This window comes from Lissotriton helveticus, chromosome 12 (genome assembly GCF_964261635.1).
Source record: "Lissotriton helveticus chromosome 12, aLisHel1.1, whole genome shotgun sequence".
Classification (NCBI taxonomy): Eukaryota; Metazoa; Chordata; class Amphibia; order Caudata; family Salamandridae; genus Lissotriton; species Lissotriton helveticus.
The window spans coordinates 849,546,541-849,568,511 of NC_136073.1; the positions used below are offsets into that span (position 1 = coordinate 849,546,541).

The 21,971-nt window shown below is 45.3% G+C and overlaps 1 protein-coding gene across 2 annotated transcripts in view; it reads right to left on the reverse strand.

Moving 5' to 3' along the window:
- Positions 1-21,971, reverse strand: part of CACTIN (cactin, spliceosome C complex subunit) — a 52,567-nt gene that overhangs the window by 24,326 nt on the left and 6,270 nt on the right. For both annotated transcript variants that reach the window (XM_078671078.1, XM_078671076.1), the window contains 5 exons: positions 11,064-11,559; positions 5,392-5,487; positions 4,557-4,702; positions 4,270-4,432; positions 1,623-1,737 (listed from right to left, as the gene is read on the reverse strand). In XM_078671078.1, coding sequence (XP_078527204.1) covers positions 1,623-1,737; positions 4,270-4,432; positions 4,557-4,702; positions 5,392-5,487; positions 11,064-11,559 — 1,016 coding nt within the window. The remainder of the gene's footprint in view (positions 1-1,622; positions 1,738-4,269; positions 4,433-4,556; positions 4,703-5,391; positions 5,488-11,063; positions 11,560-21,971) is intronic.

Sequence of the window (21,971 nt, forward strand, 5' to 3'; positions counted from 1 at the left end):
TGGAAAAGTGACCAGCATTAAACAAATCAATGACAGTTGCCATACCCTGCCTGTCACACCGATATTTTCTCTATGTAAACATATTTGGGGAAAAAGGAGGGTTGTTACACTAATATGCATCAGATATGAAGATCTAGCGGGTTCTATAAGCTACTTACAGTATGAATTGATGCGTGAAATATAACCCCACAATGTACAGGGCCACTTTGAAGGAGTTCAAGCTGCTGGGGGCATGTAGCAGCACACAAGCACCTACTTGAGTAAGAAAAGCACATTCCTTCAGGACTCAAGTCGTTTTACTCTGCGGGTGGGGGAGCGTTTTCAATCAAAAGGATGAAAAAGGACACCTTCTACTGAGGCAGGTTTACTGAAAACATTGCAGAAGTTGAAGGTGTAAACCCAGTCTGTCATGGGTCAGGATGTCACAAAAGGAGTGCAAAAACGTACAACTCTGTTTCCCTTTACTGGTTTTCGTGTTTCAGACTGCTAAGCTGTTTTTTTTTTTTGCATTACTGGTTCCAGAATTTCCAGAGGAGGTACTTTCAGCTATGATAATAGAAAGAAGCTACTAAAGCGTGCATCCCATGGTCACCATGCACAAGAGTGACACAGTCAGAGGGTCCAACGGGCTACAATTTCTCAGATAGTAAAGCCTCATCGGATAAGATTTGGTTTAATGGGTCAGCATGCGGTAGAGGGGGTTTAATAGAGAAGGGTGTCAAGGATCAGTTATTACAGATTACAGTGCTATGGAGGAGGCACTCAAATGCACTAGGCTGCTACAGCGCCTGCGTCCTTAATAGCTAGGGTGCCAATAAAAAACAGAAGTACAGAATATGTGCCTGGTTTGATTTCAGGCTCATTTTCACTGCCAGCTTTTGCACAGCATTCAATTTCATGGAGCGAGCAGTGGAATTTCTATTTCACAGCAAAGCAGTGTCCCCAATATTGTCCTTGCACCAGAACTACATAACCAGTCACATACTCCACTCTCTACAGACGGAGAGAATGGGCCATCACAGGTCTTGCATTATTATCCACAATTCAGAAATCTGGACAAAAGCTTTGAACCTAAATTCCATTCCTGTGCCCCACTCCAGGCCAAATGTGAGCTCACAGCTAGTTCTTACTTGTTACAAAGTGTTTGCTAGAGAGGGCATTTCTATTTCGGATTTATAAAGCGTCTAAGTAGACTTTGGAGACCAATGCATAGCGATAATCAAAGACAGCATAAGTTACAGCTTGAGACACAAGTGCTTGAAAAAAACAAAAGCTCAGGCAATGAGCAATACACTCCAGAGCAAAAGCAATGCCAGAAAGGACTGTTTTTTATAGAAAACAAATTAAATGAAGCCTCAAAACATTTTTGCACCAGGCAGATAAGCGCAGTGAGAAACATGCTAATTATGGCACACAGAAACAAAGCCTCCAAGGAGCCTTCAACTACCTGCTTCCTGAACCACTGTTTTCCTGTTGTCAATCTGTGCCATTTCAACCTACTTTATTTCTTGGGGTCAGACAGGGAAACCACTCGTATCACCATTCGGCCTAGTCCCATAGCCACTGACAATGATGTATTTTAAATATTGGGGCACTGTAACAGATTTCTGATCGTTCATTACCTGGCCCTTTCCCAGAAGCCTCCAGTTTGCGAAGCTTGGAGATTTCATCCTCGGTAATGATGGTCATGTCGCGCCAGAAGTCTACATTTTTACCCTGCTCCAATTCCATGTACACCTGAAAGAAGAACAAACATGAGGAATGTTTCAAGGAGACAAACCAGCTTAAGAAGCACACACAATGAGCAATGACGTAGTGAAAATGGAGTATATAGCTTCTGACAGGCAAGGAAACAGCGGGTAGAATGTAAAAGCTGAACAAAAACCTAGGAGCAGTTCAGGTCCTTGCAAACACTCACTATATCCGTATACAAACTCAAGGGTCAACACAAGCTCACCGATCCCCATGGACAGGGTAATATAAGGCACAACAGGAACTAAATAAACTCAAAGCACTAATGTGGCTATCACTGAATTAGCATTGGGCCATAACAAGTAAATCTGTCTTTAAAAAAAAATAAAAACTGAGACTCAGGACGTTGGATTTCCATCTAATAAAAAATGAATGTTCGGCGAATGATTCCTTGGAAGATCAGCAAGGGCGGCCATCATCGCATACCCATCAACACGGCTGCATGCCACTTGTTCATCCTGAGCACCCACACTGAGGCATTTTCCTGGGTTTACAGCTCATTGCTGACGTATGTGCCACCTGCAGAAGAAAGGACTGAGCCCCAATAATCCTTAAACCTATTCGAGTTAGATAAGCTAATTGTCAATCAGAATTAAAGAGCACAAAATAGAAAAAAGTGCGAGTTTTGAAACTCGTGTGATCTCGATGGGTCATTAACACCACTTTATAAATTCCTCTATCATTCCGGCACATCAGAACACAACACATGGACAAAGGTTCCTTTTAAGCCCTCCGAGGTTCCATATTATCGCTCATCATATGCTGCATTTACTGGGGTGTTGTCTGATAACAAGGAATGTGCTCTTGGGGGCGAAGTCAACAGCAAGCCGATGACCGCTCTAGGTTCGAGCTTGTGCTGAACAAACTAGAGAAAGAGATAACTACCATGTTTTAGGGCTTGACTAAAGGGTCTCTTACAATGTAGCATAATGGGATGAAGTTTTAAAATCTTACTAGAAACACGTCCCTTTGTACTAGGGGGAAAAGGAACCTATACTAAATTCAGCAAACTTATGCCCGTTCCTACTTTGCTCAAGCTTTTTTTTCCTTAGCATATGTAGACTTTTGTAGGCTAAAGAAAAGTATTTTAAAAGTACATGACTAGGCAGCGGTGTCCAGCAACCTTCATATCCAGAACTGCTGGCTTTGGCTTCGCGGTTTGTGCCTCGAGTTAGTCTACACAATCACCCACCAAGGAAAACTCCTGGTTTATTTCTGCTCCCAGTGAAAGCTACACCATTTACAGAACGTGGCTGTGCTACTCTTTTCTAATGGTCAGCTTAACATTAGCCCTACCTCCAAGATCAGCACTGGCCACCAGCGGCGGGCCCTCCATTAGGGCAGAGGAGCGGTGCCTCCCCGCCACCACCCTTAAATAAATCGATAATAAAACTGGCTTTAAACTTGTTTTATGTTAATCCCCCAGGACCTGTCCCCAGGACTATGAGTCTTGGGGTGGGTCCTGGGGACAGCACTGCTGGTGGTGGTGATGGGAGGGGTGGGTGGGCGCCTCAGGCCAGCCGAACAGTCACGTGTACTGAAGCCCTCTCCAGTCCCAGCTGCTTTGCTGGGGCTGGAGCGAGCAGGCTCCCAGTCTGCCTGGGAGTGCAAGTTGACAGCGCTCAGGCCAAATAAGAAGCGGCTTTCAAGCAGTGTCAGGGTTGGCTGCAGTACAGTCTGGGAGCCTGTGCCCAGAAGACGACTGTAAGAGCGCAATGCGGCAGGGGTGTTCAGGTAAGTTATTTAAAACATTTTTATCCCCGAACCTCGCCCTCCACTTGTCCCTCCTCCGGCCCGCCCGCCACTTTGGTAGGGAATGGTCCGCCACTGCTGGCCACCCAATGTTTCACATTCAGTACAAAGTATCCACTAAGGTCTACAAATAACTCAATACAATAGAATACCAACTGCCAGCTGAATATTGGCACTGACAACTGTACAAGGGTGCAGGAGACCCAACTGGGAAAATATACTGTGGAAAAACATTTGTGAATAACCAGAAACCAGAGGATAAATCTAGATTGTTGATAGAGGTTATGGAACAGGTGTGGTTGGGTGCCACGTATAAAGAAAAACAACCTTGGCATATGCATATCACTGAATCCCGAATTTGCCCAGCCTGAGTATCCGTGAACCTATTTCTGCCATGGTCACATTGGTACAAAACAGCAAGCAATAGCTGGCCAGGCTACATTTCTTTTTATTTTTTTTAAAGCAATTTGAGAGATAAAAACAGTAATGTGTTGAGTAATTTACAGAATTCTGAATGATGTGTAAGCTTCCTCTATTTAGTTAACTACTCAGAGGGTTGAAGAGTCAAACAGCACACTACTTTTGACCTGAAAGTAGCTCTGAGAACTACTGCAAGTCTGCGTCTCACATTAACCACTGCTTTTTTTTATGCATTATATTTTTGAAACACTCTCACGGATTCCGTTTAATACAAGACTAGTAAAAGTAAAGACTTTGCCAAAGAAACAGCAACAGTGAACCACCCCTGCCTTTCCCAATCCAGACCTGGATGTCCTCCAAAAGGTCTTCAAGGTCAGGGGCTGTCAGTCCATTCAGGAACGTGTAAGGTTCATGCATCTCCACGGCTAGGTCATCATCCTCGGCACTGATGTACTTGGCCAGCAAGTCTATCGGTTTGGCCCGACCATCCCGGATACGGATTTTGGACCTGACCATAAAGAAGAACAAAATAAAGAATATTTACAAATGAACTAACCTTCCAGAGGCAGTGCAACTGCACAGTTCAACAAATAGCAGCGTTTATCCGTCTCTTTCCCTGCTGGTACACTCACCTGAGCTTGGCTTGATGGAGGTGGAAATTGTCCTCTTGCTCTTCCCAGGTCTTGAAATGTTCTGCCTCTTTCTCCCTCTGAAGCATTTCCAATTCCTGTTCTCGCATAACTTTTTCTCGCTCACGCTCCAAGCGCAATTGCTTAACCTAGAAAGACGATGGGCACAAAAAACCAATGATAAACCAGTAGATGCAAAGAGCTCGCTAAATGGACAAGCGGAGGCTTTATGATCAATTAAGGAGGGGGACACGACATGCAAGCCGCGATATAACGCACTACAGCTAAGATCTGGCGGGTACATGTGTCCGTCTCATTCCACATTAAACATCATAGACACCCCACCTGATCACCAGCAGGAAGGGAGAAAATGATGGCCTGAAGCATTTAACATTTGACTGCTTATTATTTAAATACTTGAAACTGCTTTGTGGATAATTGTCCAGTCAGGTCATCCTTCAAAATGAAATACACTAACAAATGTTATTAGGTGATTGCTAAATGGTGACCGGATGAGAAAACTCAAGACTTCCATCTTACGTCCATCACCCCAATCTAATAGTACTACCGCTGCAAAAGGCAGAGGCCACACGAAATGCACAAACATGCAAAAGCAAAGACTGGCCATGCCAGACTGAACAATACTAGGATAACTTGGCAATGAAGAGGCACGATTATATTGGTGTCTGGAGGCAAGGGGACTAAAGATGGCACATTTGACAAAGGATTCTTTCAGATCGATAAGGACAGCAAGAAGATGCTAAATCTGCCTCATATCAAAATAAGAAAAGAAAAATCCCAACTGTCAGGAGAACAGATAGATGGTGGGCCTTCGTACCTTCTGCAGCTCCAAGCGGTTGTCTTCCTGGATTTGCTTGTTCCTGTCTTTCAGGTCCTTCTCCCCGAGATGTGAAATACCTTTTTTTTCTAGAGCCTGAAAAATCACATCAAATTGACATGTTTAAGACATAAGGAATCATCCTGGTTAACATTGCCACACAGGAGAAAAACATCCACATGAAACCATTCTAGAACTCCCAAGCTTGTCTGGCTTCAGCTTTAACTACTCAGTGAGTTTTCGTCAATGACTAGGTGATCTTAAAAAAGATTACTAATATATCTTTTGAAATTGTGAAACACGCTCTGGGCAGGATTCTCACCGTCTTCCAGGTCCTAGTATAAAGGCGCTTATCTTAAATCACCAGCACTTAAAACAAACGCATGGGAAAACTCCAGATTAGCAGTGGTAGATGCCATGTAGTTCTGTTATTTTGTTGAACTGAGCAAAAACAGGAAAACACTCAATGGCCCCAATTTTCTTTCGCTACTCTAAATTTAGATAATGCTACAGTTTGCTTCCCTAAGTAAAATAACCAATGTATTAGCCTTACAGTTCCGAAAAATGAACACTGCTCCAATAGCTGAAAAAGAACCAAACTAGATTTTTAAATTCACATTCCTGGAGAATAAAGTATGCACATCAAGTGAAATCGGGATATCCGTTAAAAACTGGTACAAAAAGATGGATTCAGTTGCCCAAAAGATTGCTGGCTCTGAGAAAATTGCAATTTTCTTTTTGATCATCGATATAATATTTACTTACACGGATAAACTTAGTCATTTGGGGCAGAAGGCAAGATGTATAAATTAAAACCCTAACTTCTGCACGTCTAACATATCCGAGTAAGTTCTAGCAAGCTCCTGCCAGTGTAATTAAACACAGCGGAGAGACAACTTCGAGCATGAAAGAGGGTTCATTCACCCTTCAAGTCAACTCTTCAGGGGTCAGACGGAACTAGTCATGTAGCCATTTCATCCCTCGTTACAGCAAGAGTTCCTGTAGGAACAAGGAGAGTTAACCGCATTCCTCAGCTGTATCTTTACAAAGAGCTTTCTACCCAAACAAGAACTCACTTTTCAGCCTTTCTTTATTCTGAACAGCTCTGCATTGTGTAGAAAGGTAAACACCAAGCTAAGGAACGAATGTGCCAACAGACTTGACGCCTTTCACACTGGAATCCTAGGCTCATTTATTTCTGCGCTCCAGGGTAAGACAGGAGTTTATTCTGCTGGCACATTCACTTTTTGGCCAGTGCATCTCTTCCATGCCTCAAGAGAGGGAGGAGTGCCATCAGGCCTTTCGTTAGTCTCCCTTCCTTCTGAAACATTCCATCTGAACAGAGAAGCCAGACATGTCGTGGGACGCACATAACCATTGAACTGCTCGCCTCTCCGTTACCCTACGTCTGAGTAGACATCTTTCTGTGTCTGGGAGCTCCTCAAACTTAGCTACCAGAGGTTTCACACCCATTTAATAGAGACCCTTCTAAAAGCATACAAATTCTGAAGCGCTTCACAGGATGTGTTAAAATGTCTTCACACAATACTTTCTTATCAAGGCACCCTAAAATACAAAAACAGTGTCAATTTGCCCATGAGCTTCACACCGCCACATTTTATTTTCTGCATTAAGGCGGCAAACCGGACAACCAGTGTGGGCCACGATTTTGAGATACTATAAAAGAGAAATAAAGTCCAAAAAAATACCTTTGACACAAGCAGATGGTGTTTGGAAAACAGTTCTCAGGTCTATAGTGTACTAGTACATTAATTCCTCGGCTAATCACGCTCTTCCCTGGTGGGCGTGTTGAGGAGCTCATTCTCTGTGTACCTTTACTTCTAGTAAACTCTTGTGTTCTCCCTCTAGGTTTGAGCACGCAGCATTGCTTTCTGGCACACCAGTTGAACATCTCTACAGGGTAAAGTCGCCTGGCTCCAATACTCACACCCCGGTCCTAATTGCACATTCATTCTCCAGTCCTTCTGCTCAATCACTCTGGTGGTTCCAGTAGGTCATTCATTCAGAGGTCCTTCTGGCTCATTCACATGATGGTTCCACTTGCTTATTCATTCCCTCTCTCATTCCAGCTCTGGTTCTACTCGTTCATTAAATCCCCAATTCCTCCGGCTTATTAATTCCCTTCGTCATCTCTCATTCAAGCTCTGGTTCTATTTGTCTCCTACCGCATCCTCCCTCTATTTATGTCTTTCCCTCCCTCCTCTCTCAATGTTTTGAGACTGAACTATTTTGTCTGATGCCCGATGGAGCTACTTGGTTTAGCTATAGGGGAGATGGGCCTTGGAATCCCTCCTTGGTCGTCACCTACCCAGTCGGTCTTTAGGCAGACTTCTTTTCGTATCTCCTTATTTGTCTCTTCCCTAGCCCCTATCCTCTCTCCCCTGAATCTCTCCCCCTTGCCTGCTACTCTGCCTACCCCCTGTCCGTTGTGCCCTTTGACTAAGCACTCCTTCTCCCCTTGTTGGGGAAAGATCCAATATTTATACTCTGGAGTCTCAGCGAACCCGCTGAGTGAGTCCACTGTGCAAAGGGAGCCACTCACACTTGAGGTATGGTATGGCACCCCTTGCCAAAGCACTCCCTCTCCCCTTGTTGGGGAAGGATCCAGTTTGTAGGCCTTGGAGTCTCAGAGACCTCTCTGAGAGAGTCCACTGCGTAAAGGGAGCCTCTCGCAATAGAGATAGGGAAGGGATACCACTTCCCTTGGGATCACAGCTTACTGGACTTTGGACGTTGCCTTGACTCGTCTACCGGTTTGTGTCCCCGTCACCCTTCCCCTCTTCTCCCCAGGTTATGTCTCTCACCCTCCCCTCCCCTGCTCTTTCCCACCTTCTTTATCTGTCTACTTCCCCTACTCCAACCCCCCCTGAATCTCTCACCTTGCCTTCTTTTCCCCTTACATATCTTGTGCGTATTGTTTTTCTCGACCTTACAAGTAACTATGTTGCCATTCTCTTAGAACTGTGTAACCTTTGTAACGATGTAACCTGTAACTATGATCTGATGCTCATGTAAAGCGCTCCGATACCTCCGGGTCTAGCCAGCGCTATATAAAACTTTTTAAAATAAAATAAAAATAAAAAAATGTATTAATTAAATCCCTGGCCCACCTGACTTATTCATTCCATAGTGCCCAAGGCTCATTTGTTTGTGGCTCTGCATAGCTCATTTATTCATTGATCAGTATGGCTCATTTGTTCCTTACTTACTGACTCATTCAGTCAATGGTCCCGCTTGCTCATATGCATCCTGCTTTCTTCTGACTCATTTGTTCCCTGGTCTCCTCTGGCTTATTAATTCAATGCCCACCTTTGGGTCATTCATTCACTGGTCCCACATTCATTCACTGGGCCTGCTAGCTCAGTCGTTGCATTGTCTCAACTGCTCAGTCATTCCTCTGTCCTTTGGCTTATACATTTCCTAGGTCTCTTTAGTTCACTCATTCCCGTGTCTATTTCACTCTTCCATGCCATGTGGTCTTTTACATATACATGCCCTCGTCTTTTCTGCCTATTTACTCCACTGAGACTCATTGTACTGCCCGGGGGCCACATGCAGCCCGCCAGGCCCTCCTTGTGAGCATTCCATTGCTATTTGAAGCCCGAACCAGTGAAAGCAGCCACTTTCATGTGTGACTCCCTGTTTAATTATCGAAATGTAAACATGCAATTCGTTACACACTAGGGGCACTGCAGAAACATACAGAAGAGTAAATTGACACATTTCGAAGACAGTTTAGCATACCATGTTAGCATTTTAAAATGTAAATCATTTATTTCCGGATTACTTTTCTAAGTGAACTTTTCTTAACTTATTTTCTCTGGTTTGTAAAACACACAAAGAGGAGGAAATAAAATATACAGAAATGCATGCTTTTAGTAGATTTCAGAAGAAAGCATAAATTTGCAGTTTTTGATCTTACTTGTTACATCTATGATTGCTTAACCAACCTCCTCCCCAACAATGTGGCCCCGGTCAAACTCTAAAACTTTACCTGTGGCCCCTCAGTAAATATTTGTGAGTGCCCCTGGCCCAATTCAATCCCTGTTCCCACTGGTGCATTCATTCCCTGGTCTACTGTGGTCATTCATTTAATGTTCTATTTTGTGCATTTATTAATTTATTTTATTTTTCCAATTTGTAGAGCGCAACACTTATCTCCTAAGGGATGTCACAGTACTAGGTAGACGCCCATCCTCTGAGCGAGATTCACTAAACCAAGACAGGAACCTCTTAACTAGGAAAGACCCAAGTTTTCAATTCTTTCCTAAAGCTAGTATGATTATCAATTAAACAAATGTCCAACGGTAAAGAGTTCCATTGGACAGCAGCCAAATAAGAGAAGGAGCAGGCTCCAGATTTGGCCTTCCTTATTCATTTCATTTTGGCTAAAGTCAAACTATGGGATCTCGGTTCGCAAGCTGGTTTGTGAAATTCCATTCAGGCTTGTAGAGTCCACGTTCTCTCGTCTCTTGCCACCAACTCCCTCAGGTCTCATGCACATTCATGTACTAGTCTCTCGTGCATTTCTTCCCTTGATCCCACTAGTGCATTCGTTTTAGAGTGACTCTCGAGCATTACTCTCTAGTTACCCCTAGCTTCTCAAAAGTAGCTTCAGGCTCTTCACAAACTCTGCATATTCATTCTATGACCAGATTCACAAAGACAATTGATCAGTTGATCTGTCACGTACGCTATGTTAGACGTTTATTTTTGAACAGAGCACCAAGCTCCTGTTCTTTGGCCTCTTGGCACTTTAGGTAGACAGCGGTCTGTGATTTTAAGTTCACCTAACAACTATTTAAGCCCATTCATGGGAGCGAGTTAATTTGCATTTGAAAACAGAACTCTGGTGCACGAAGGGTAGGTGGATTAATGTACCCTTCTAACCTAAGAGTTAAACGTGGACTTTCCAGGTTGTGATTTCAATGCTGAATGAGGGCTCCTCAAAGGACATGTGGGTGCACCTCACGGGGGTTGCAGCGTCGTTTTTGCGATTCTGGTATGTGCTGTTGGCCCCTGAGCAAAGTTTCAGTACAGCCTGTGCCGTTCTAACTACTTGTTTATGGCCCCGGTTACTGGGACAGAGTTGTCAATCCACCCCCGCCTTTTGACTCTTTCTCTGGTGATTTTTCTAGCGTTTCGGATGGTACTTCTCCATATGATTTTGCACTATTCCAGAGTATGATCCAATGTGATCATACCTCTTTATTTCAAGGGTCGGTGGAACTTGTAGTATGTATTGCAAAACCAACTGAACCTAAGGCCATGAGCTGCAAAAAGAAACCTGCGTGGTATTTGTATATGGTGTACCTCCTCATGCCTGCTCTGGTTTATATCTTCATAATCAGTAGTTTTTACAGCCAAACGTTCAGCCAGTTACACATCCGTTTGGTGTTAGGGTGTTAAGTAGAGTGTTCCTTCCCGACCACTTCAACTTCAATACCTTAGAGTCCACCTAGTTCCCGTCCCAGCAACAAATCTTAAGCTTCCCATATTTCTTGGTCCTAAAAGGAAATGATAGTCAACCCTAGTTGTATATTTAGCTTCGCTCTGAAAAACACAAACCAGACATACGGTCAAGTTTAATGGACTTAAGCTACACAACAAATTACATATCACCACCTTTATACGGATAAAGCTTCACTCACCTTGTTCCAAATGAAGGACCCCAGCAAGTTGTTGTCCCCAAAAGGATTGTCTGTATTGGTGTAGCCCATGTACTCCTCACCCCAGCCCATCTTCTCCCGCTTCTTCCTTTCCTTGGCCTCCTTTTTGGCTAGGCGCCGGGCCCTCTTGTCCTCAGGAGTCTCCATGGCCTTCAGCATCTCCTGTTGACGTTTTTTGTCCTCCTTGAGTCGAAGCCGCTCCTGAAGAGTCAGCTGGATCTCCAAGTCCCCCTTTGGACTCTGAGAGCGAGCCGGCGATATTGAGCTGACAGAGGACACAGAGCAATGGGACCTCTGCCTGCTATTCCTTTCGCGGCTGCCTCTGCCCCTTTTCTTGTCTTTGCGTGGCACACTGGAGTCTGAACTAGAAGAGGGGTCCCTGGATGGGGAAAGTCTATGCTGTTGGCTTGGTTTGTTGAGGTCTGCACTTCGGATCGTCTGATCTTTTTGTTTCTTCTGCTCCTCCGAAGAATCCGATCTAAAAAAAACATGATTTTATATTTAATGATCCAAGAGAGACCGGTCAACTAGAGAGATGATGAGCAATCTAAGTAGTGGAAAGGTGGATCCCCATGGTTGGTTCGCAAGAAAGTAAAGTGAATCATTACAACAGAATGAGTCTGGATATCAGTGTCAATCACCAAACATTAGGTTTCTTCATATATTTTTTTATATACATGTCCCCCAAGAGTACAATCTTTCTTACTGCTCTACCAGCAGGACAGCAAGCATTTCAATTCTATTTCAGGACCGAAGGCTTCGATTATGCTCCTCTTTCTTTTACTACTTCAAAACAGCAGCATCACAAAGTTTTTGAAACACTACATTTCCCATGCCTCCATACAGTCACCTGACTAACCATAGAGACCCAGTCCTATAGAACTCCTCACATCCCATGCACTTCCTCCTGCTTTGCAGCCAGTTAAGTACACTCTTCATTATGTCTTTATGAAAGTTTGTGCTATTGTCTGTTGATTAATGGTCTTACTTGCTTGCAGTTTTTGGCACTTCAGGCGCTCTTAATGTGTTATTGCCAACTGTTAAGGTATTTTTATAGCGTGTTCCTGCCACACCACTCACGTTTCACTTTTGTTTATTTTTTCTACGCCTTGGAAGCACGTTGCCTACTAACGGGGCATTTGCTGTCCGTGTCTCGTTTTAACTGCAGCATGAGAAGGGAGCGAGGACACACGTCTGCATGCGGCACTGTCCACTTTCACTTTACACACTGGGTGGCCCTGCTCATGCGCGGAGGCCATTTTTTGCCTTCCAAAAACTGGGGCGGGGGGGGTTCAACTGAACGTGCGAAGACAAGTTAAACTTCTTCACTGTCCCGGCCCTCGTGTGCAGCTCCCAATTTACGCCCTGTTGCCTCTGCTACTGTACAGGGTTGGAAAATTTAGATTCTGCTTAGAGTTCATGGTGCAGACACTCCCTCCACTCTTTGACTTCATTACTTTGAATACTTTGCCTGACTTGGAGTTTGGATTACCGCTACCCCCCCGACTGCTCCTTATTGAGACTTGCTTATGCCTCTGATACTCTTTTGTCTCTTGCCCTCCTGGGACATCTTGGCCTCTGCTGTGCAGAAAACTTATTTTTGGCTGAATATTATGAAGAGGGCATTATTATGAGGGCCCTGCTGGACCTCTGGGAGAAGACGCAGTGGAAGCTTTGGATGTTGGGGAGCAGCATTTAGTCAACAAAGCCCTGGTAAGGGCCACTGAGCCCTTGAACCACCACCTCTGTGGGTAAGCTAAGCAGCAGTGCTGGCTGCCTAACCGTCACTTACGTTCCAAGACCAGTGGGAAGGTCCCTAGAGGGTGCACGCTGCTGTCTATGAGAGGTTGGCCAACTCTCTCACTGCAGATCAGGACTATAGTGCTGCATCCTCTGTTCAGGCACCCGCTCCATTTCAGGATGATGATTTCGGCTCTTCCTCTTACCAAATCTCAGACCACGAAGATGTGTCCATAACAAACACAAGGAGCGTCACGTAAATCCCACTCCTCAGGCCACACAGCTTACATTTGAGCCCACTTAAAACTGTCCATCCAAAATCTACTGCATGGCTCCCTCCGCAAGAAGTGGCGGACTACGTTCAGACACATATCTGACTGGCTTTTGATAAAGATGTGCGAACTCGGCTATGGTCAGAGTGCCCTAGACCTGATCTTCCGGGCAAGGTCTCAGACACGCTCGAGGTTGATCCTACCCTTGTCAGGTACCGAAAAAGTATTCTAAAGATCCGAAAAAAGGGATTGATCGAGCCTGGCCGTACGGTCAGGATAAGCTGCTGGGCTTGTCCGGTCGTTTAACAAAGATCCTGGAACTGGGCTGCCGAGTCAAGGAGTCAGACAAGTCCATCGACCCGGTTGAGTTGGTAGGTTGGGTGCAACAAGCTATTTGTTAAGTAGGCAGCGTAAACTGCGCCATTTCCAGCAAGAGGTGCAGGTCCATCCTGCCCAAGCTCGAACCCAAGCTCACCGAACTTGCATAGTCAGAATCAGGCCCAGTGGCACAGGGTCTGCCGTTTGACCAACCTTTCCTAAAAAAGCTTTTCAAATGCGTGGCAACATTTAGCAATTTAGATAAGGCGCAAGGGCCCTTCTGCAAGGTCTTTTGCAGGACTGGACGTTTTAGAGGGTGCATGTTCGGCCGTGGAAACCAACAAGGCCGACAGAGAGGTTATTACCAACAGAACAGAGGTGGCTAACAAGACCCAAACAACCCCACCCTCTACCCCTCTTGTCCCCGCTCCAACAAGAATAGTTTCCTAAAAGGGCACTATGGAGACTCTCAAGGCTCCTCCCAGGACTCTGGTACTGCAGGTAGAATTCATTCTTTTTTCAGATGTGATTCAGTCTTTCCATCACGTTTGGCAGACACTTACTAAAGATGCTTGGGATCTGGAGGTTGTTCAGGGTTACAAACAAACTCTACAGTTCCCTGAGGATATCCATTTCCCCTCCAATGATGTATTTCTCCCAACGAGAGCATGATTTCCATCTCCTCTGAAGTTCATACCCTTCTTCAAAAGATTTTAATAGCCTCGGCCTCTCACCCACACGATTTCTCAGCTACATCTTCCTGATTGTGCAAGTTGTGTGTGCGTGGAAGTACGAGTGTTTTCATGTGTGTCAGTGTGTGTGCAAGTTCTGGTCTGTGTATGTCAGCATGTTGTGTGTGGGAGAGTGTCAGCGTGTGTGCAAGTTGTGTGTGTGTCAGTGTGTGTGTGTAAGCACGAGTCAGCATGTGTGGAAGGTGTGGTGTGTGTGTGTGCCAGCCTGCTAAAACCTATTGCATTGCAAATGCAATAGGTCTCGCATTTGCGAGAGATTAAGCTATTGGCATTGTAAATGACAATGCCATTTATTTATCTGTTTTCAAAACCAACACATAAATAAAAAGTTTGTCATTTACAATGCCAATAGATCCAACTTTTGCAAAGGGTGAGACCGTTGCATTGTAAATGCTTGTTTTAGTAGGTTTTGCAGGCCTGTGAAGGTTTTGCAGGCCTGTGAATATTTAACCCTTATTATTCCCTTTCAGCTCGTACCCTCCAAAAATCGAATAGATGCCTTCCAGTGTCGAGTAGAACACATTTTTAACTAACAAAATAATTGCAGTACATGCAAATCTGCCAGATATGTCAAAAAGTAAGAACTTGCAAAAGTGGAGCAGCACATTAGATGTATGTAAAAGGCTCCAAGCACATGCGTGACTTCCCCTTATATAGAGTTACTCGTTTGTCATTCCTGGCATCTGAGAGTACTGCATACAGACCTGTTAACAATTTTAGGTCTGCCATTTTTTGCAGGTCATTTATCTGTTGATGGTAAACCGGTAGGCAAACACTCCATTGTCTGTAAGTTACTGAGAGGCATCCGCATGGTCCATCCTCCTCTTCTTAAGTATTCTATTTTGTGGGATGTGTCTTGTCGTGCGGTTTTTAGACTCCTGGTCTCACAATAAATATATGTCCTGAGAGAAATTGTTGCCCAAACTATCTATGCTATTGGGCCTCATATCTTGTAAGAGGGTGTGAGACGCAAGAGAGAGAGATCTTGCAGGATGTGTTTTTTTCCTCAGAAGGGGTTACTTTCCCCATTTCTCATCGCACCAAATGTAATTTATCATCGGTTTCATATCCTGCTTTTCTGGAGAACCCCAAACTTCATGTGGTGCAGTGTTTGAAAGAATACAGGTTAAGTACTGATGAATTTCGTACTGATATGAGAGGCCGATTGCTTTACAGAAATCCTTTCGCCCAGTGGCCTCTGCCACTCTTGAGAGATGGATGCACTGGCTTATGAGTGAAGCTGGGATTCATATTTCCATGTTTGGTGCCCACTCAACTTGTGGCGCAATGGCCTCTAAATCATTTGCTTTGGGTTCTAGTTTGTCTGACATTCTGAAAGCGACAGATTGATCAGCGGAATCAACGTTCAATTCATTCTACTGTAAACCTATTGTGGTTGTTGCTTCTGCCATGGTGGCGCAGCTTTAAAACAAGCATAATGGGAACCTCAGACATAGAATTAAAATTTTCCAACATTCCGGACAAGAATTTCCAATTCTATTAAGGACACAGAGGCGAGGATTATCCCAACCACGATGTTGTATTTCATCATGGGCCCAAACCCAGACGCCTAGAACGACACCTGGTGGCCACCCGCCCTCCCCCACGGACCACGTACGCAACCTGGGAATCATCCTTGACTCAGAGCTCAAAATGGACCACCAGATCAACTCCGTCTCATCCTCCTGCTTCCACACCCTGGGCCTCCTACGTAAGACCTTCAAATGGATTCCCTTCGAGCACAGTAAGACTGTCACTCACACCCTGGTCACCAGCAGGCTTGACTACGGCAACGCGCTATGCCGGAATAAACAAAAACCTCACCCTCAATTTACAGAACATCCACAACGCCGCCGCAAGACTGGTCCTCAACCTGCCAAGACACTGCCACATCTCCCAGCACCTGCGCACACTCTACTGGCTCCCAATCAAAGCTAGAGTCACCTTCAAGAAGCTAACCCACGCTCACAAGGCCCTCCACGTCACCGGACCAGCATACCTTAACAGCCGACTCAAATTCCACGCACCCCAAAGGACCCTAAGATCAGCCCAGCTCTCCTACGCTGTGGTAGCCTGCACCAGAAAGACCAGATTGGGAGGCTGCTCCTCCTTCCGTGCGGCCAAAGCCTTCCGCTCCACATCAACAGATAACATCGCTCCCCATCTTTGCAAGAAACCTCAAAACCTGGCTCTTCGACAAACCCCCTCCTTAATGGACTGGAACCTGCGAACCCCCATCGTCATGAGACCCTTACAGGTGGGTAGTCGTGCTTAAACTCCTGATTTGAATGTCTGATTATCCACCGTTCCGCAGAAATGGAGATACCCTGGTTGGTGAGGAGCTAGTTTACGACGGAGATGCTCATCGAAGGATCATTGAAACGAGTCCCGATTCCGAACCCTGTTGGGTCTCAAGTACTGTTAAGTTGATGCCTTGTTGCAGGGGCCTAAACTTTGATTGTACCCGGCATTGCTAGGTTTTCAGACTGCCTTTGTTTCATTGAAGTGAGCAAAGAAAGAGAAAGTGCATGGGATGTTGAGGAGTTATATAGGGTTGGGTCTCTATGGTTGGTCAGGTGACTGTATGGAGTCATGGGAAATGTAGTGTTTCAAAAAAGTTTACAATTAGCTTTTGTTTTGAAGCAGTAAAAGGAAGAGAAGCATAATCCTCACCCCGTGTCCTTAACAGAATTGAAAAACTGTCAGGAATGTTGAAAATTTTTGAATTGTTAGTTTACTAACTTGCCAGCCTTCAATCTTTGCAGGGGGTTCCATAGGTATCTCTTCATACCTTCTACAGCGGCACACCACATTCCATACCGGAATCCTAGCTATATTTCACTTAACAAGTTCAACCCACCCTTCCTCACACCGTTATACTATCAACATGCATTAAATGAAGCTGGCTATTCAGCAGTTTTCTGCACCAATGAGAACATTCCAAACAGAAAACTGAAATGTGTCTTTGTTCTAGGAAATACTTAAAAAAAAAAAATAAATTAAGCAGAGAGTTGATGCTCACACCAGCAGCAAAGGCTGATCGTAGCCTCCCGGCAGGCTTCAACCTAACAAGCATTGAAAATGCAATAGGTCTCGCAGCATTAGAGTTAGTGCTTTTAGAATTGTTTATGGGGTTTTTTTGTAAATCTTTAGCATTTTTGTTTCCTGTAGCCAATGCTAAAGAATTTCAAAAAAAAAAAGCCATAAACATTTTTAAAAGCTCTGAAATGCAGTCTGAAATGCTGGATATATATTCAGTACAGATACACTATATTGTTAATGAAGACATAGGATATAATATGTTGTACTGTATACACACAATTAGATGGGAACGTGCTGTGTGTGTCAGCGATTGAAAGAGACTGCACTCAGAGTTGCTGTGCGCATCAGTAAACACCATACACATATACAATAGCACCACACCCAAACAGAGCCTCTCTCAGTCTGGTAGTGTCCCCAGGGCCAGAAGGGTCTTCAACCCATGCTGTCTCCCCTGGACATCATGCTTGGGGACTTTAGGGCTCTGATGCTAAAAAAATAAATATATAAATATTAAAGGATTTATGAAGTCACGTCACGTGCGGGCGCCCAGACTAGCAGTGTGTTTCAATAAAAGAGCCTGCGGCATGCTGAATTGGTTTCTATAGGTGGTCTTCATAATAATAGCTGACTGGCGTCCTCCCCCCATCCCCGCCTAAACCCAGAAGCCCCTCTTCATCCGCTAAGGAAGTGGTGACAAATGGCTGGGCGTCAGTGCGTGATAATGCGGCCCCAGCGGGAGCTGCCAGGGGTAGCGGCACGGCCCAGCCCTTGACCAGTGACCAGAACAAATACAGCACTTAATGGGCCGCAGTGAGGTGAGCGTGGCCGGGCTTCACCTTGGGAGCTCCTCTGGGGACGTGGGAGGGAAGAAAGGAGCGCACGCGGAGAAAGGCAGACAGTTGTCTACGAGAAGAAAATCGGGGAGAATGGGGAATGAAAGAGGCCGTAGGAAAACAGGAGGACAGGGGGTGACGCGGGAGAGTCTGGTAAAACCTGAGCCGAGCACCAAGAAGGGAGAATATACAAAGTGTACAGGAATAAAACTAAAAGAGAGAGAAGAGACGATGAATCGCAGAAAAAATGCAAGGGTAAGAGCAGGCGAGATGGCGGAGCAGGACCCTGAAGCGGAGTTCGGAGATAAGGAATAGTAGAGAAATGGACAGAGCGAAAGTGCGCGCAGAACGGGGTTGAAGTAACGAGGAAAGTACTAGGAAAATGTGTATGCAAAGAGGTGTGGGCGGAATTGAGAAGAAAAAGTAAAGCGATTGGATTGAGGCAGTAAGCAGAAACAAAGAGAGAATGACTGATGAATTAAGTGAGAGAAATGTGTGGAGAACAGATGAGCACGAAGAGAAGTGGGGGCGAGAGGGTAGAAAGAAAAGAGAAAGATGTGAGAGTAGGCGGGAGAAACGAGGAGCTAAGGAAACAGAGGTAAAGGGAGGCAAACGTGTGGGGAGACGAGGAAAGCAGACGTGGCAAATGTTGGAGAAAAGAAAGGAACAGGAGATGGGCATAGAAGGAGGTTCAGAGAGGGAATAGAAAGGAAGGGATAGAAGTAAGGGGCAAAGAGTGACAAGTGAGCAAGAAGAACAAGACGGAGGGAAGAGAGGGGAGGGGGGAGGAGAAATGCGACACGGCGGGAAGGGGCAGGCAGGATGACTCAGGGGAGGGGGCGGAGCAGGGCAGAGCGGCATGTGGGTGTGAAGAACCGGGCCTTTGAAGTGAAGCTAAGCTTCACTTCAAAGGTGTCGGAGGAATGCGGGCGGCTGTGCACGCGCTTTTAAGCTCAATGCACATGCGCATTGAGCTTAAAAGTCACGGGCACTGCAAGGAATCGCCACGATTCCTTGCAAGTTAGATAAAGTCTGGATGAGCCCCTATAGTCTCGCTTGCTCGATGCGCATGCGCATCGACAGGCGAGACCTAAAAAGCTGGGTGGATGGTGGGGAGGGCACCGAATAAACTAGGGACAGAACAAAAAGGAGTGTGAAGGCAGGGGAGAAGCAGAAGCACATTGGAGAAGAGAGAACAACAAGAATTTTTGGGTGGGTACCGAAGGGGAAAAAACATACAAGGAAGAAAGACAAGCATTTGCAATGCAATAGGTCTCGCATTAGGAAAGTTTAAGCTATTGGTCTTGTAAAATGACAATTTTAATATATGTGTTTTTTAAAATAGCTAAATTAATAGCTTTGTCATTTACAATGCCAATAGTTATAACTTTCGCAAATGTGACACATATAGCATTTGTAATGCAACATGTTTTGTATTTACGTGATTTAGATGAAATAAAAGTGATTGTAATTTATAATGGCAATAGCTTAAACTTTTGTAAATAACTTTTGTGAAGATTATGTTCAGTGTATTTTATTGTGACGAAAATCCAAGAACAGAAGTGAAATATTAACATCTTTTTGTGACATTTGTAATAAAGCTTGAAACACTGAGAGAACATATTTGAACCAGTGATGCCGTGGTGGTGCTGAGTGACGCTGTGGTTGCGCTGAGTGACGCTGTGGTTGCGCTGAGTGACGCTGTGGTTGCGCCGAGTGACGCTGTGGTTGCGCCGAGTGACGCTGTGGTTGCGCCGAGTGGTGCTGTGGTTGCGCCGAGTGGTGCTGTGGTTGCGCCGAGTGGTGCTGTGGTTGCGCCGAGTGGTGCTGTGGTTGCGCCGAGTGGTGCTGTGGTTGCGCCGAGTGGTGCTGTGGTTGCGCCGAGTGGTGCTGTGGTTGCGCCGAGTGGTGCTATGGTTGCGCCGAGTGGTGCTGTGGTTGCGCTGAGTGGTGCTGTGGTTGCGCTGAGTGGTGCTGTGGTTGCGCTGAGTGGTGCTGTGGTGTTGCTGAGTGGTGCTGCTGAGTGATGCTGTGGTGGTGCTGAGTGGTGCTGAGTGGTGCTGCTGCTGTGGTGGTGGTGCTGCTGCTGTGGTGGTGCTGAGTGGTGTTGTGGTGGTGCTGAGTGGTGCTGAGTGATACTGTGGTGGTGCTGAGTGGTGCTGTGGTGGTGCGGAGTGGTGCTGTGGTGGTGCGGAGTGGTGCTGTGGTGGTACTGTAGTGGGGCTGAGTGGTGCTGCTGAGTGATAATGTGGTGGTGCTGAGTGATAATGTGGTGGTGCTGAATGATAATGTGGTGGTGCTGAGTGGTGCTGCTGAGTGATGTTGTGGTGGTGCCGAGTGGTGCTGTGGTGGTGCTGGGTGATAATGCGGTGGTGCTGAGTGATAATGTGGTGGTGCTGAGTGATGCTGGGGTAGCGCTGAGTGATGATGTGGTAATGCAGAGGGCAGAAAGGCACAAACAAGAAAACACACTAAGATTACTTGAAAGGAGTGTGGTGAAATCGAAGACAGATTTTTTTCTAAAATAAGCCGTCGGAGAAACGTAATAAATAAATCTGTCGTAGCACGCTGCAAATATGTGCATTCGCTGTGGGAGAAAGTCTACAAAATATATTTTGTGACGTTTTGAATCATTTACGGTCACATTACTAAAAAGTAGTTATTACACACTAAAACCTACTAGATAACATAGCTCTTAAAAATGTTGACAATGCGTGCTAAGAAAAGAACATTATGTGGGATTAATTGTTGAAAGTGAAGGACACCTTCAAACCTTGTCTCGTTTTGGTTTTCCCTTTAAAGCAAAAGAATCTCTCGGCATTGCTGTGTGGGGGGGCGAGGGAACAGCAGCCTTTGATGTGGTGTGCGAGGCGGGTGTGGGGGGACTTGGGCGAGAGTGTTTCTAAAGGGCTGGTATGGCTGGGACAGAGTCGGTAACTCGTGAGACAATTTGGTGCTCCTGAAGGGCTGGTAATATTCAGGCAGAGTGAATGACATGGGCAGAATAAGGCTGGGACAGACTCAGTCACTTGTGAGACAGTCTGATACTTCTGGGGAACCCAACGGGGTGAAGCAGCCAGCCTCAGAGGCCGTATGCTGATATCTTTGCTAGCACAGTCAAGCGTCTGCCTGATGTCATTGGTAGACAGACAAGTGCCAGATAGGCTCGGTTGGGGGGGTACACTCACACCCTAGCACAATAACAGCACCATTTAATTAAATACTCATAGGGAAGGCAGTAGGCGCAAAAACAGGAGAAGTTCACTAGGGACAAAAGAGTGGAAGGAAGAACGAAAACATTACATTTCCTTTTCGTAACAACATATGAGTCTGTGGTGGAAAAGAGAGAGTCTGTTTGTGAAATCCCTCGCCAGCCCAAACACAAAAGCACTATCTTTGGATCTTTTATTGCGGTCTGTCTGCTGAGGGCGGAGGAGCCAATGCGGGCAAGCTTAGTGTGATGTTTTGGAGTGAAAAGCTCTGGCATTGCGCGGAGGGGGGGGGGCGGGGGAAGCTCTGGCATTGTGGAGGAGAATATCTTCTGGAAGTTAAAGTAAAGAGATTTATTTTAGTCAGCCACGACATTTTAGAACTGGAGAAAGTCATGTTACAGATATTAATACAATTTAAGAAAGCTGTGTTACAAAATTATTAGCCTCTAATGCGCGCAAGATGACTAGAATGTGATAACAGCTTGAATTATAGAGAACTGTTTATTTTATCAGCTGTTGTAATCTGCATACTTTAAAAATAAACTGAGCGCGAAGGAGCAGAGACAACGTGAAAGTGTTTACAAAAGAGTTTAAAGATTACAAGAAAAGTGAGGAAGTGTTGGCATAAATTACTAAAGCAATATTCATTTGTGAAAAGATCAAAACAATGCATCTACGGTGGAATTGATGTCTCATATGGAAGTAAACTGTCAGCCTGATT